The sequence below is a fragment of the Anser cygnoides genome, chromosome 3 (genome assembly GCF_040182565.1).
Source record: "Anser cygnoides isolate HZ-2024a breed goose chromosome 3, Taihu_goose_T2T_genome, whole genome shotgun sequence".
NCBI classification, from domain to species: Eukaryota; Metazoa; Chordata; class Aves; order Anseriformes; family Anatidae; genus Anser; species Anser cygnoides.
The window spans coordinates 96,182,619-96,198,980 of NC_089875.1; the positions used below are offsets into that span (position 1 = coordinate 96,182,619).

At 40.1% G+C, this 16,362-nt stretch overlaps 1 protein-coding gene across 4 annotated transcripts in view; it reads right to left on the minus strand.

The window, feature by feature from the left end:
- Positions 1 to 16,362, minus strand: part of ZNF451 (zinc finger protein 451) — a 43,388-nt gene that overhangs the window by 14,850 nt on the left and 12,176 nt on the right. For all 4 annotated transcript variants that reach the window (XM_048078815.2, XM_048078817.2, XM_066994776.1 and 1 more), the window contains exons 5-11: positions 13,987 to 14,098; positions 13,079 to 13,229; positions 10,778 to 10,904; positions 9,241 to 9,394; positions 7,121 to 7,268; positions 4,895 to 6,546; positions 3,605 to 3,739 (exon numbers count right to left, since the gene is read on the minus strand). In XM_048078815.2, coding sequence (XP_047934772.2) covers positions 3,605 to 3,739; positions 4,895 to 6,546; positions 7,121 to 7,268; positions 9,241 to 9,394; positions 10,778 to 10,904; positions 13,079 to 13,229; positions 13,987 to 14,098 — 2,479 coding nt within the window. The remainder of the gene's footprint in view (positions 1 to 3,604; positions 3,740 to 4,894; positions 6,547 to 7,120; positions 7,269 to 9,240; positions 9,395 to 10,777; positions 10,905 to 13,078; positions 13,230 to 13,986; positions 14,099 to 16,362) is intronic.

Consider the following 16,362-nt stretch of genomic DNA (forward strand, 5'->3'; position numbering starts at 1 on the left):
ACCAATGTAAAAGCTAAAAAAAATAAAAATAATAAAACATTACTCTAAAACCCCCATAGGCCTTGTTTGTGGGTTAGAAAACAAAAAAATGGAAAGGAGCTAGCCTGATCCTGCACAAAGCCTCTCATTCTATTTTGTATGCATTTTTCTACTAATTCTGAAAAAAAAAAATATTTTCCAGAAATTACATGTGTTTGGATATAGTAACATATCTTTTCCAGCTTTATACACAGTTAGTGGCCAATCTACAGAAACAGAGGTGCTCTGGGAAAGCAGTACAATAACAGAAATGCTTTTCTTAGGGAACTCTACACTAATGCAGTGCCAGAGATTGTTTCCAGCAGAATCTGTAGTTTCCTGACACGTTGCATGTCAGAACTCTTTAAAGAGAAGATCCAAGAACTGGAGCAGCAGCTGGAGTCCTGACAAAAACTTGGATGCAGTCAAGGATAAGTAAAATGAGGCTACATTTAAAAACAAAAACAACAAAAAAACCACCAGCACACAACATGCAGGAATTTTCTCAACAATGGTAACCTGAAACATGTAGTTACTAGCTGAGAACACAGCTGGATAACAGGGAAGAGCTGAGTAAATGGCTTGCTACGGATAAAAAGAAAGGCTGAAACAGGTTGCAAGGGAAAGGAAAGGAGTAGCAACTGTCTCAAGAAAAAAAGGGAAAACCAGAGGAGGTTGCAGTTACTATGACAACATAAAAAGAAAAACAAATGGAAGGACAATGTGAAGGGAGTGAATAAGAATTTCACGACATTTCCAATTGCTAAGAAATAATGGGTCTGCAACAGGGAGGAGAAAAAACGCTGCTTGATCTGCCAGGTGATATAATGGTTGGGTATAAGAAAGGATTTTGACTGGAAAGTGAAACCAGTCGTTGATTGCACTTCATATGAGGACTTGTGAAACTAAGACTCGCATGAACAGCCCATGGAGAACTCCGCATTCTCCCTGAATCTGACAAAGAAGTAGAAGCAGTCTTCAGCAGATTTCTCCTGGTTTTGTTTTCTTTTCACCCTAATGGCTATAAAAGACTACCAAAAATGATCAGAAAACTCAAGGATACAGTAACAAACTATACAGAAAAGATCTAGAGGTACCTGTCCATGAGCAAAATGATCTTTGAGTTGTTCTCATCTGCTGTGACAGCCTTGGCCACTGCCATTTAGAGAAGACTTGTAATCGTCAACCCTGCTTTTTGGTAGCATAAACGTACAACATCAATTTTTGACTTAACAGCTGGCAGAGCTGTATTTACTCTAGTGGAGCTAGACTACAGAACAGGTGAAGGAAAACTGAAAATCTGAAAACAGAAACAATATAGAACCTGAGCAACACAATGGAGGAACCTCAAAGAAAAGCTAGGGCTGTATTAACAACAGGAATAGTAGACATAATGCAATAGGTATCACTAAAAAATAGTCAGAGATGCTGTTTGGAAGTGCAAAAAAAAACCAAGAGACAGGGATGTTGGTATTTTTAAAGGCTAAACAAACACAAGAATAGCATGCACTATGTAACTCTGCAAACCACTTCTATGAGAGCATCTACAATATCTCCACGTGTTATTGATGTCTCCCACATCTCCTAGAGCCTTACTGTTCCCAGGCTCTGTAACAATCCTTCTGACACTGAGAAACTGTTAAAATGTTCTCTGATACAGATTTGGCCCATTTTAATGACCACTAACTCTTCAGCAAGGTTTTTCAGTTCAAATCCTCCAGTAACCATTCCCACCAGGCAGCCTGGATGCAGCAACCCCATTTGGAAAACAAGAAATTTAGCAGCACTGGCACGGACTGTTCAGGGCCAGCACGCCTGAGGATTCAAAGCATCCCTGGGCACGTTGTCTTAACTAGCTTACCCTACCAACAGAGGATCCTAACAACAGATCAGTAGCACTAAGACTGTACTATGGATTATTTCTCAGGTATGAGAAGAAACGTTTCTGACAAGAATACAGTTCAGACAGGCTCAATCAATCCTTTCCTTACTGAATCGAAACAGGGCATTTAACCTTGGAAAGAAGTAACACACAGAAGACCTTCCCATAAGAAACAAGCTTGGGTCAATCAATGACAAGCCAGTTTAAGCAGAGTAGCAAGCAAAGTATGACTGAAAGCAAAGGTCAGAATTCAAGCGGGTAAAGTTTCAGTTAACTGTGAAAAAAATATTTACTAAGGAATTTTTTATAAAACCTAGACAGAGTAACCCTGATTTTAGATGTGAGCCAGGCCGGACATTTCTTCAAGTCAGATTCCTAATAATTTCTTATTTTAATCTGTAGAAAAATAAAATGTTGTTCCAAGGCCAAGCCTATTGAATAACTAGAAATCAACAAACAACCTTCTGCAACTGCATCAAGGCCCTGCCACCCCCATTCAGAGCAGCCTTAGAAATCAAGGGGTGTGGAAGTAAAGGGAAATTTGACCAGAAGTCAATGAGGGCAAAGCCTTACAACAGAGAGGAGTTGGACTCAATGATCCTTAGGGGTCTCTTCCAACTCGGGATATTCTATGATTCTATGATAATGAGAAGAAAAATAGGTTGTTCAGCCATATAGAAAAGAGACTATATATGGAAAAACAATGCAGCAGCAAGGCAGTGAGAATGAAACAGAAACCAAGGATAATTTGGCATAATCTAAAACCCCCCAAAGTCAATATTTTCTGTGGTTCTGTGGCATATGCACACACATGCAAGAAGACTTTTGCTGTACACGGAGACCTGTTACCACACAGGGAGACCAAGTGCTAAATAATGACAAGAGAGAGAATGACAGAGAAGCAATGGCTGAGCAGAACACAAAAGTGAGGAGCATAACCTGCTCTGATCACGAAGACCAGAGGTTTTCTCCCCAGAATTCCTAAGCTACAAGACATTAGACCATAGGTCCAGGAGCACTGTTGACTGTTTGAAGAACTCACGCTAACAGACATACCTGCTGCAAGGGAAATAATTGAAGGCAGATACTAAGAAAATCAGTAGAAAAGCCACAAGCTGGACAAGAAAGTATTGAGTTAATGGTATTGGTAGACTTCCCAAGAAGTTTTCTTACAAACCAGTAACAATGTGAGTTCTGCCAATCACCTGGTACTACTGCTAATGTCTTCCGGATGTGAGACACCTAGTGATGTGCAGGATGACCAGGAACCTCCCCAAGAGGCAAGCCAGAGACTGAACAAAATTCGAGTATAAGCATGTAAAATCACGTCTTCTGGAACTAAAACCAAAAAACATTATGACAAGGACTTGGCAGCTAGAAACTAGCTAGAAAGAAAATAATTTGTGAGTATTATGGATGTCCTGATACCTACGAAAAACTAGTATGATACTGCCTAAGCAGCTTGAGCAGGGAAGCTAAAAAGACGTCTAAACCATTTAGTGACTCTGTCTACAGGACAGTCTACAAGGAACAGTAGGAGCAGCAGACCTGAGTTAGAAAAGGTCAAGAACATTTCTGCTCATGGTGCCTGTGATATTGTGACTTGAGACCCTAGTGGCTGCTTGTTCTCTCAAAGAATTGCTGCTTGAGTACTTGTGTGGACTCATTAAACTTCTCTTCCTGTTTCCCTCGACCACTTCTTACCTTGAAAGCCCCAGATAAACGTCCCTTGGTTCAGGTTAGCTGGCAGCTGTGTGAATAAGCTTCCCCAGTTGTCCAGATCCACCAACACAATGTGAGTCATGGTACTCAGGTAGTCAAGATCAGGAAGTTCACTGTCTTCAAGGGGATAAAAAGGAAGCATTTTAAGTTCACCTGACTTTCTGGTCAACCAACACACATCAACTCAGACACGCTTTTAAAATTCAAGTATTAAAGAATTCCATAAGCTGACAGTAACAAAACATGATGCTATTTGGGGGCTGCGTTGTTTCAGCAGTGTTTTTACATCAACTAAAGTAGCATTTAGTAATGCAAAAATTAGATTAAAGACAGCAGAATCTAGCGGTATGACGGTGAAGAGCTGGATAGATGTGGTAGGCACAGAGCCGTTGTCATTCACTGAGACACTGATGCTTTTAACAGCACATTCAGCTATACACCCCCCTACTATGGGGAGGCTGTGACATTTAATTACATGCATAAAAGCACATAAAATGTTTAGAAACATACTTTTTGCTGTATATCTAACAGAAATGTCAACCTTTAAATCAAAAAATGACATCACGAGTAATTAAAAAATACTTCCAAGAACTCGTAAGACACACCTTTGGCATTCTTTACGTCATTCTTAGAAGTAACAAGAATTAAAAAAAAAACACAATTGGAGTTTTTAGGCAAAGCCAACCCAACACATATTGAGAACAGAAATTCTCAGCCACAGTTTTTTTGGCAAGCTAAGCAAAACTGAGAAGCTGGTGTTATAATAGAACTGCCCACACAGAAAGCACTATCAGCCTCACAAATATGTATACATACAAAGGAGGAAAAGTTTCCTTTGAGTGTGTGTGTATATTTCCAGTCCATTTTGCATTTCTAGGCATTTGATCTCCACCTGGAGTCATTAATTGTCCTCCTCCTTTTATCACCAAATTAGGCTCCCAAGCAATTTGAAAAATTAAATGAGAGAGTGGACTCTCTCTTTGGACTGAAGCATTTGTCTGCCTTTTTGTTTTTCAAGACTTCATGCATGAGGTATATGTCAATAAAATGTAGAGTTCAAGTTCTGGCAACTTAAATCTCAAGAATTCAATGTGCAACTTTGAGAAATAACAAATTCAATTATTTGTGAATAATTATTTGTGTTATTTGTGAACTGATTTGTAGACTGGATATAGGCAAATGATATGTTACATACTTATACTGACATTCAAACAGAGTGTGTTAAAGATAGCAATATTCTTCTAATGTAAAAACCTCTCGATTTCTACATACCTTCACCAGGCTCTTCACAGGGTGCAGAGTTTTCTTTTTTTTCTTTCTTTACATGGAATGGTCCCTGCAGAGGAGGAGACTGTGGTTTTTCCTGAGTCTTGGATGGATATGCATGCAATTTTGCTTCGTGGGGCTTTTTGTCCACGCAAGCCCCACTTGCTGTGAACTTGAATACTGTATTTTCCAATTCCGGTGTTAGACCTGATATATCAGGTTTCTGCAAGAAGCAGTGTTTCATGTGATAGTGTTGATGTGCGCTGTGAAGATCGTCAAAGTTTTTGTTGCACGCAGCACATCTAACAACATAGATCTCTTGCTTACTTTTCACTGACGCGTGGCAGTTGAGATGACTGTTCAGATCGGCAACGTTCTGTGCAGTTTTGGAACAGAAGCAACAGCGAAACCATAAGTTTCCTTTTTGCAGCATGGCTTTCTGACAATTCACATAGTCGTTCCTCCTGTTTATTTTGGAGACGTAACTGGTCCGGCAGCCACAGGTTAAACGGTCTCCTTTTTCTACTGGCAGGAAGTCATCATCTTCTTTTATTGATATTTCCATCTGTTCAGGCACAAACGCATAGTCCATGCTATGAAGCTCTTTATAATGGATTAGAAATTCTTCCTCTTTGTCAAAGAAGAGATTACCACAAAGGCCACAGAAAAATTTAATTTGTATTTCTTCCTTATGATGCTCTTGGAAGTGTCGCTGCAGCGTTCCTACTTTCCGAAAGTGGCTTTTGCATAACCCACAGCAATACCTGTGAAACGCGTGGCTTTCTAGCGACATGCAATGCTGTTTAACGCTGTCTTCAGATTCAAACATCTCCTCGCAAATGCGGCATTGCCATTTTCCCAGAATAGGACTTTTTTCAGGGGAGAGCTCAATAGGACTAGGAGTGCAGTCTTTCCTTTCACCTGTGTAAATGCATGCGGTGTCAGAAACTGATGGCATAGGTTCATCTGCTAGAGCTTCTTGCTCGTAATAGTAACTATGTCCACCATGACGTTCAGTCACATGCCTCATAATATCCTTTTCTTTGAGGAGATCTACAGAGCATGCTCTGCACCAGAAAAGAAAGTTAGTCAAGTGTGCTCCCCCATGGAATCGGCTCATATGCAGGTGGATAATGCTTGAATTTTCAGCAAGCTTTCCGCACACGGCACACTTGTAACAGATTCTATTTGCTGACAAAATGTGGTTTTCTACTGCCTCTTCTGTAAAAAACTTTTGAAGGCATTCACAAAACCAGGCTTTTACCTTGCTAGCATTGCCTTGACTTTGGTTTCCTACGTGATCTTCGTTCTTATCTTGTAGTTCACTCTTCCGTTTTGAAGGAGAACCACTTTCATTGGTTGATTCATTCGATGTCAAATGTCTCTTGAGCAACATTCTTGATCGATCCATGGTATGGCTCAAATGAGATGAGTCTTTATTTTTTTCACTGACGTGACAGAACATCAAGATGGACTCTTCCATTGTAGTATGAACTTTAACGTTATGCTGAGTGCTCTGCTTATGCTGGGCGATCTGCTTCTCATCAGCAAGCAGCTTATCACAGCTCTCACAGTGACCTTTTGTCTTAAATACCTCTGCAATCTGGGAGATGCTCTTCTTGGACAGTGTCACAGGGCCAGAATTACGACAACGTGTTCTAGATTGGATTAAAAAAGCACAATTAAGGTGTTGTATCACAACCTCAAACTTTTTTTTTTAAACCTTCAGATGTACTTTGAAATTTTTCCTAGTAGCTAAGCAATTAGCGTGTTGAAGTAGTGTCCTCTGTCTACTTCTACTGACTTACTAGTTTGTCAACAGGACTATGCAATGCTTAGCTAGTCTCTGCACCTTGAACAGAATTAGATGTTAATTTCTAACACTAGCACTTATGTTTTTGAGAAAGTACATTTTAGAAATCAAATGTCGCCAACTTAGAAATAGTGGAACTGAGACCAATAAAGTTCTGTTGTTCTCTGTTACAAGAAGAATATAAACAAAAAGGATAGGGTCAGCATTCTGCAGTGGATTGCATAGAGTAAGGGAGGGTAAAAGACATGGAAATTAAGTATTTTTTGGGATAGTTTACCCATTAAGTCAACATTCAGATGGTCCTAGATGCCGTGAAATCCACTAGCACCTGTACAAGATACATCTGTGTAGGTTATACAAGCACAACCGTTATCAATACATGGATATTCGCGTTACAAAGACAGCCGCTCCTCACACACCTGAAGTGAGCTGTTAATTCCATATGTGAGCGTAGTATCTGGGAGCAGGATATACACTTCACTTGGAAGGGGACCTCTTTGCAGAGAGATATCAGCAGTTTCTTTGCATATGACGGGAAAGGTAGAGGAAGGCCATCCTTCGTTTCTTCTGTAATGCAGAATGGCAGAAAATGCAACCATACATTAAGGAGTTCTTTCATAATATTTCAGCTTTCTGACAAGGTTTCTACAGTTGTGTTCGTTTGTCACAGGGTTCAGAAATTGAGTTACCATGTGTCAGCTGATCCCCAGTATTTGTGCAATAAAAGTTTTAAAAGTTAAAACTGCATTAATATGTTAAACTTCTGTAACAATCTCATATCTGCATCTTTAGCATCTTTTTTCATATTCAGTGACTGACTGTTTCCCTTTTTGTCCTTCTACAAGTTCAGGTCAGCTATCTCTCCCAGGAAGGTTCTTACTGACTTGCTTCACCTTAATCTATCACCACCTGTCTGCTCTTACTACATACACTTTTACCTAAAGCCACGGTGCATTTAAAAAAGAAAAAAAATAATGCAACTCATTAACAAGTTTGATCATCTCTCTTTCCCATTCTTACTGTCACTTTTCCTTGTATTCTTAGAATTTTTTGCTGTTCTGAGCATGGTCCATGGATAACTCCAGGTACTAGCCGAATACAAAAAATATTCTGTCGAAAAGAGAATGGTAAATGGCTTATGAACTGCACAGTGCTGTCAATGTTCTGGATCTTAGGAGGCAAACTCTAGTTTAATTTTCTGCTTAGTAAGATGTAATGAACAGTAGGAAGTCATTTGAGTTTGGGCCTTTCAACTAAACAGATCTCACAGACCATGTTGACAATAATAATCAAAGACGTACCAATGCAAAGGAAAAAAAAAAGGAGCATTTTTGTTCTGAGCTAAGTGCTATCCATCTCTCTATTCTGTGCTATTAATCTTTCCAAAGCAACAGGTTACCAGTAAATTTTATTTTAAACCTACAACCTGGTTTTCAACACAAGTCAGCATGTTCATGATTAATAACTTATTTGAGAATACAAGTACGTTAGATTTACAAAATGCAAGAGAACTCCGAAGAGTGCAGCTGACAGACACTTCCATGCAGATGGAAGAACCGATGCAGCCTGCAGGAAGATTCCTTCAAAGCCTCTCTTTACTGTGTAAATCCTGCAGCCACACTAGGGGAGGCCACAAAGGGTAGATATGTTTACAAGGATGAGAAATTATATTGGTCCTTTTGACCATGTAGACTTACCCTGAAAGCTACACTACCTAAAACAGGGCAGCTTCTTGAATAAGAAGTCAACTCCATCTACGTGTCATCTACCTCAGCCACTTACCTAATGTTAGAGTAAATGCTTTAATGCCTATTGCATATGTCAAAGCTGAGAAGTCAGTACAGATCTGATGGCTGGTAACCCAGTCTCACAGGTCACCGACCCTGTTCCCAAGAGCATGATTATTCAGACATCTGTGGAATCTGGAAAGCATGGCCCAGGATGTTATCAGCTCACAACATAACCAGTAGCTTAGCCTTCAGTAGCAACACTGCCAGTGCAAGGCACCAGCCCTGCTGCACTGTTCCAGCTAAGGTGATGAAATCTGCAGTTATATGGAGAAGGAACTTTCAGAATTTTTTTTTTTTAGCTCATCAGGTGTGCCAAGGACACAGACAAGAAAAAATAATCTCCAGCAGATTTCAGACAGCACAGTAGGGGGCAGGAACATCACAGCCTGACTGGACTGAAACAGACATGTATGTGTTTTGGTCCAGGTTTCTATCAATACTTTAAATGTAAACCTATTTAAGACAGTGTCAATTTAATACAGGGTCACTGGAGGATTAGAAGCGTGTATGACAGGACTGAGGAATCACTTCTACAGAAATAATGTAAACTTCAAAGCGTCTCCTCTTACAGAACTTGTAACACCTTACAGAATATGTAATGCCTTAAAAGAAAAATAAGAATTAATTAAAAACAAACTTAAAAGCCTTAGATTTTTCTGCTGTGTAAAAAGCTTAAATCATTTCACATTGTAAGGAGAAATTATCACAAGGAATGAAAAGCACACAAAGTACGCTTAGTAGCAACGTACCGAGCAATTTATAAACCTGGAGGAAGTGCTTCTTTCCTGACATATGCTGCAAGCATTCGTCTCTTTTGGTGAAGAGGAAGAAACATTGTGGGCACGCAAAACACTGAATATGCTGTGGAGGGAGATCTTTTTTATGTCCGTCATTTTCATTTAGCTGGAAAATAAAATCATCCGATGAGGAAAAACACTCAGCCAACAAAGCAGTTCCATTTCTCCTCATGTCCTTTCATTCCCCCCATGCCCTGCCTCCCCCCCCACCCAGCAATATTTTTATTTTTAGGTTTTCAGATGCCACATGTATGTATAGGCTATGTGCTTCAGCTTGTGAGATACAAGGGAATGGCCAAACTGCCATTGTAGTAAACTCATCCTTACTGCACCGGCAACTTTTCCATTCCCTTCTTGCACCACTGGTAGCAACTCCCCTCCATCAATTCTTAACAAGTCCTTTATCAGGCTCTCACAAAAAAGCTCCTGACCAACCTGCGACTCTTAAAATCAACTCTTTCCACACTCTTTGCCTTCTACACAACTTCACATCTCTGCTTTCAGGGCAAAGATCCTTTAATTCTGCTTATGATGTTTTTGCTTACTCTTTTCTTCCATCTCGTCAAAGAATCTGCATGACATGTTTATGCTTTCTTCCAAAACTTTGTTTAGAAAGTGATAACTCACTTTGCTATCTCCCCTTCCTTTCACACCAAAATAATCCTATCCTCACACCTGCTGCAAGAGTCACTTCCTTTCACCAAACTTGTCTCTAACTCCTGCTAATGTTCCTGGACATAACCGTATTTGTTATTAAAGCATCTTTGAAGTTGCTATCTGGTATCCAATTCAACACCAGATTGCTTAAATACAACCAGGCACCCTGAACGTAATAGCTGAGCATCTGTCACTGAACTGAAGGAAAAGTCAGAGGACATCAGGAAAGAAAGAAGGGAAAAGAAAGGAGGCAAGGAACAACAACATAAAAAGCAAGTACTATTAGCTCATATTCGAATTAAAGCTCAAATGCTAGATTATCCTGTTCTCTTCCATAAGTTAACTACTAAGTAATGGTAAACACATTTATCAATGGAGAGACTAAAGACAGGGAAGAAACCATTGCACCTGAGTCACTCACGTTTCTTTTCTCCTCCTGTTGCCTTTATTTCTGAGCTCTTCTCTGCTGCTTCTCTTTACCTCCCTTTACTTCACCCTAACCTCGTGCCTTCATCTTTTGTAGTTTTGGAGACACCAAAAACGGGAATACCTTTCGACAGTATCAACAAGGACAAAAGGTTCAAGACAGATCTACAGTCCTCTTGGAAGTACACCACAGAGCACAACGTAATGGTCAGATTTAATGGCAGTGCTGTCAGGATACACCACGTGTTTGAAACACAGCAGAATAAGAAAAACTATTTGGAAGACTAAATCAATGGAGGTGGGGTGGAAGAGGGTTTAAAGGACAAAAAAAACAATGCATAATTATGTATCTTGATAACCCTCTATTATGTTCAGTCGGGTGAGTTACTTATCCTTATGATCTTGCCTTAGATAAAAGATGATCAGTGTACTGCTGTAAGGTTGAAAATCTTTTGCAGCATATCACACAGGCAACAGCATTATTTGGGGGTCCATGCAATGTGACTGTTGGGTCACAAGGAGAGTGATCAAACCTAGAGAGGAAGAAATAATTAACAAACTAGGCCCCTCTCAACAGCAAAAAAATGTTTTTTTTTTTTTTAAATAGGAAAATTTAGGTCTTTTGAAGCTACTGGACAACAACTTATCAAATCAACCTAATCTGCAAAATTCCTCACCTGTCATTAGCTGTATCAGCTGACATATCCCATGCAGAGCCAATTCTCTCTGCAGCTTATCAGTTATAATGATCTATTGGTAGAGGAATTATACTGTTTTTGAGAGTGAGAGAACTAATCAAATCTACATTTCCTGAAGATTTTTTTTTAACCTCCCTGTATTGTTTTTGGCTGGGATAGAGTTAATTTTCCATACAGTAACTTGCATGGTGCCGTGTTTTGGACCCGTGACCAAAACAGTGGTGATAACACACTGATGTTTTAGTTGTTGCAGAGCAGTGCTCACACAGAGCCAAGGACTTTTCAGCTCCTGGTGCTGCCCTGCCAGCAAGGAGGCTGGGGGTGCACCAGGAGCTGGGAGGGGACACAGCCAGGACAGCTGGCCAGAGGGATGTCCCACACCATGTGGTGTCATGCTCAGCAATAACAGCTGGGGGAAAGAAGAAATAAGGCAGGGGGGATGCTCAGAGTTATGGTATTTGTGTTCCTAAGTAACCATTACATGTGATGGAGCCCTGCTCTCCTGGAAAGGCTGAACATCTGCCTGCTGATGGGAAGTAGTGAATGAATTCTTTGTTTTGCTTTGTGTGTGGGTACAGCTTTTGCTTTACCTACTAAGCTGCTTTTATCTGCATCTATGAGGTCTCTTCCACCTTTCCGACTTTCTTCCCCTTCCCAGTGTAGGGAGGAGGGTAAGCAAGTGGCTGTGTGGTGCTTAGCTGCCTACTGGGGTTAACCCACAACACTCCCCCTTAGTTTTTCCCCTTACCAGCTTCCCCATGACACTACCTTTAGCTGAAACACAGCATATGCTGGAATTGACCAGAAATATAGCGAGTGGTGACTAGCAACAATCAGCTACGAACAGACATCTATAGCTACTCTTTGCTTATCTTTATTTTCATTAAGAGCATCTTTTTTTATCCTACCATCAAGTTTGTTACAACCTGCACTTTGGCCACAACAACCCCATGCAGCGCTACAGGCTTGGGGCAGAGTGGCAGGAAAGCTGTGCAGAGGAAAAGGATCTGGGGGTGCTCACTGATGCTTGCCTGAACATGAGCCGGCAGTGTGCCCAGGTGGCTAAGAAGGACAAGAGCATCCTGGCTTGTTTCAGAAATTGTGTAGCCAGCAGGACCAGGGAGGTGATCGTCCCCCTGTACTCTGCTCTGGTGAGGCTGCACCTTGAGTGCTGTGTTCAGCTTTGGGCCCCTCAGTACAAGAAGGACATCGAGGTGCTCGAGCGTGTCCAGGGAAGGGCTACAAAGCTGGTAAGGGGTCTGGACCACAGGTCTTATGAGGAGCAGCTGAGGGAACTGGGGTTGTTTAGTCTGGGGAAGAGGAGGCTCAGGGGAGACCTTAGTGCTCTCTGCATCTGCCTGAAAGGAAGGTGTGGGGAGCTGGGGGTGGGCCTCTTCTCACAGATAACCAGTGACAGGACTAGAGGGAATGGCCTCAAGTTGCGCCACGGGTGGTTCAGGCTGGAAATGAGCAGACATTTCTTTTCAGAAAGAGCAGTCAGGCATTGGGACGGGTTGCCCAGGGAGGTGGTGGAGTCACTCTCCCTGGGGGTGTTCAAGGAAAGGTTGGATGTGGTGCTTAGGGGCATGGTTTAGTGGGTGATACTGGTAGGGGGATGGTTGGACCAGATGATCTTGGAAGTCCTTTTCAACCTTAATGATTCTACAGTTCTAACTTGTATGTTTTTAATGTGTTAACCTTTTGCTCTTTTTCAAGTATGGATGAAGAAGTAATATAACTAGAGCACAGAAATATTGTTTCTCAGAAAACCAGCTATTAAAAATGCTTAGCAAGCGGAAGAAATAAATTTTGAATGAAAAACAAAACAAAAACAACTACAAAAGAACAACCAACCAGGAAGTTTCTCACAACATCTGTATAAAATCTGCAACACATTAACCTACCCTCCAAATGAGTTTTTGTCACTATAGGCAGTTTAAAGTAGATTTGATGTATATGTCTTAAGTTTGAACATAGTTTCACTACTATTTCTAGCATTATGTCCTTACCTTTTCAGGTGACCTAGGAGAAGATGCCCATTATCAAAATTTCTGTTGCAATGCATCACAGGACAAGAAATGGGACTGCTGTTGACTTGTGTCTGACCTCCTCTCTGATAAGCACCCTTTCTTCCACTGTTAACGGTGCCTGGTTTGAGACCTGTGTTAGAAAACAAAACACTTAACCACAATCTCAACTATAGAGGCTTTTTTTTTTAAAAAAAGAAAAGGAACACAAAAAAAAAACAAAACAAAACCAACATAACCAAAACCACAAAACCTAAAGCATTTAGGTTACATCAATTCTAGAAGCATGCTAGCAATGCACTGTAATGCAATCCTACTACAAAAAGTCTCCTGTTTCAGTTGAAGAATCTGTCTCTTCAATCCCCAGTTAGATTACTTCTCTAACACTTCGACATACTTCCTCCAGGTCTTGCAGGAAATATTTTAAAATTGCAATCTAAAAAAATATTTTAAACTGAAGTTATACTTACTTATGTAGGTATACTTTCCTGAGCAACAGTTCAATAAATGTTTTCCTTCCAACAACTTTGTGGTAAAAGTTGTTAGCGCTGCCTTAATGGCTTTTATACTTATTTTTCTAAGCAATAAAACATTAGAAGAATAGTTTTTGTGGAAACTATTACAAAGTTCAGATTCTAAGATCTGGTTATGCATAAGAGGCACCTGCAAGCTCACTGTCAGTACTGCTTAATGCAATTATCAGATTTCTATTCTGCAATGCAGCACTTAGAAATAATCACTACTAAGTGAATAAGCAGTGACTTAGAAAACATATCACCAAAACCTAGCTTCAAGGTACCCGAATAAATGCTGATTACTCCTATTACATATTCACTATTAATCTTTGCTACCTTATTAAGTATTTGAAGCCCCATCATTCCTATTCTTACCTGGCATTTTTAACCACTGGTCCACGCATAGTCTTGCGGCTTCTGTGTCACTGTGTTCCCGAATAAATTCTAGTTCCTGCAACCCGTGAGCATACTGGGAATCGACTTTCTCCTGAAGGTGAAAATATGTAAGGCAAGGTAGTAAATATATATATTTTTTAATTCAAAATTAAATATATATATCAAGTTAGACTTTCAAAACTTACATGTGGCTCTCTACATTTCAAAAAAAAAGTAAAGAAAAAACTTAGAATGATTTGACTGATTTCTATATAACACAAAGGTGGAATATAACAGCAATAAAGTAACACCAGAAGAGTGTTAATTTTTGTGCCCCAAATAAAGGCTACAGCTCTTGAAATATGCTTGCTGAAAATAACTAAGTGAAAAAGTTTAAATATTGATCTTTTCCCTGTTCATTATTAGTATTAATTCTGACAATACAGAAAAGAAAATCTCCACTAATATCACAATCAATTAAAACATATTCCTGTACTGAGTATCTTCCAAGAAATACAGCTAATAAAACTTGACCAGACTGGCCAAATTGGAATTTAAAGAAATAGTTTTCTTTTCATATAAATTCAAGAATGATAACAAGAGCAGCTCATGTTTTCATATGGCCCACAGGAATACCACCTTCTAACTAAAAAAAAGCAACTAATAGTTGCTTTTATATAGCAACTATTCACAAAATATAATTCCTTTGTAGGAGAAAAAAGTCAATTAACTTACTTCTCCCACACTTACTTAAGTTTGTGAAGTATATCTATAACCAAGAAGATTGTACAAACAAATAATAGAATGAAAAATAAATAAGAAAAAGCTTTTCCTAGCACCCTTGATGACATAAGATTTTATGTATTTGCTTGAAAAAAGGAAACTGCACTGAAAACCACAAACAGAAAACTTTCTCAAGTTCTATGAGTTACTAAAACTTCTTTAGTTTCTTAGATGGGTTAAAGCTAACTATGACAGCTTATTATCCTAAGGTAATTCCAGATACCGAACGAAACATGTCAACCTGACTCAGCTACATCCCATTTTACCCACTGGTCTTTTTTCTACAGAGGCATGCGTGTGTTTTCCAGATACCAGTTATCTGATGGCATACCATTATAGGACCATCGGGCTGTGGTACGGTACAGAGCCATGATCCGTGTGCAGCACCAACACAGTTTAGCCCAGCCAGTGTTTTCCTTGCTCCCTGTCACTCATGCTACACATATACACACACTGAGATTCTGTAATGTCTTGACTCTGCACTCCTTATGCTTCTTATTCTCTGTGTCAAATATCACATGTCAAAAAGTCAAAGAGTGGAAAAATCACAGAATCGTCTAGGTTGGAAGAGACCTCCAAGATCACCTAGTCCAACCTCTGACCTAACACTAACAAGTACTCCACTAAACCGTATCACTAAGTTCAACATCTAAACATCTCTTACAGACCCCCAGGGATGGTGACTCAACCACTTCCCTGGGCAGCCCATTCCAATGCCTAACAACCCTTTCGGTAAAGAAGTTCTTCCTAATATCCAACCTAAACCTCCCCTGGCGCAACTTTAGCCCATTCCCCCTCGTCCTGCCACCAGGCACGTGGGAGAATAGACCAACCCCTACCTCACTACAGCGTGAGGTTGGCAGGAAATGGCAGGAAAAAATGTGTCTCACTTGAAAAAATACTTACTGCTATAGCAAAAACACAGTATGCTATCTGTTAGTGGCCAGGGCTGTTAAGCTACAGTCCAACCACTGCCTTAACAATCACAGAATTATAGGGCTTATTACACTGTTGTTCCTGAGAAGACATCAGAAAGAACACCTGAAAGTACACAGCAGCAACATTTGTAAATATCTCAAATTTCAAGCACTGCACTTACAAATATTTGGGTGTTGCACAGGGCTCCACTGCCAGCAGCCTCCTGTATCTGAGGTGAAAACTTATGGTGCGTTTGCAAATGGCAGCTAATACGTCCAGTGTTCAGCCTGGCTTGCAGGCTGCAGCATATTAAGTCCTTTCCCAAAGCAATGTGCACATCACATTATTCATCCTCTGCTCTAGTCATCTCCTGGCTGGTACCATACTGGATTAACAGCAAATCATCGGACTGAGGAGAGCACTTTGTGCTTTTTGGGCAATTTGTATCAGTACAACATCTTCCAGAATTTGATTACTAGTAATGGTAACCAGTGATCACTTGTTCCTTTGCAAAGATGGTGTTTATACCTCAAATTCTAACCTTCACACCTTCTTCAACATCAGTATAAATGAAGACAACGTTACCTCAGTACAGCAATTGACTGAAAAATCTACTTCTTATATTACACAGAGACTAAGAGACACATTTCAAAATGTAGGAAAAGAGGGCTTTAT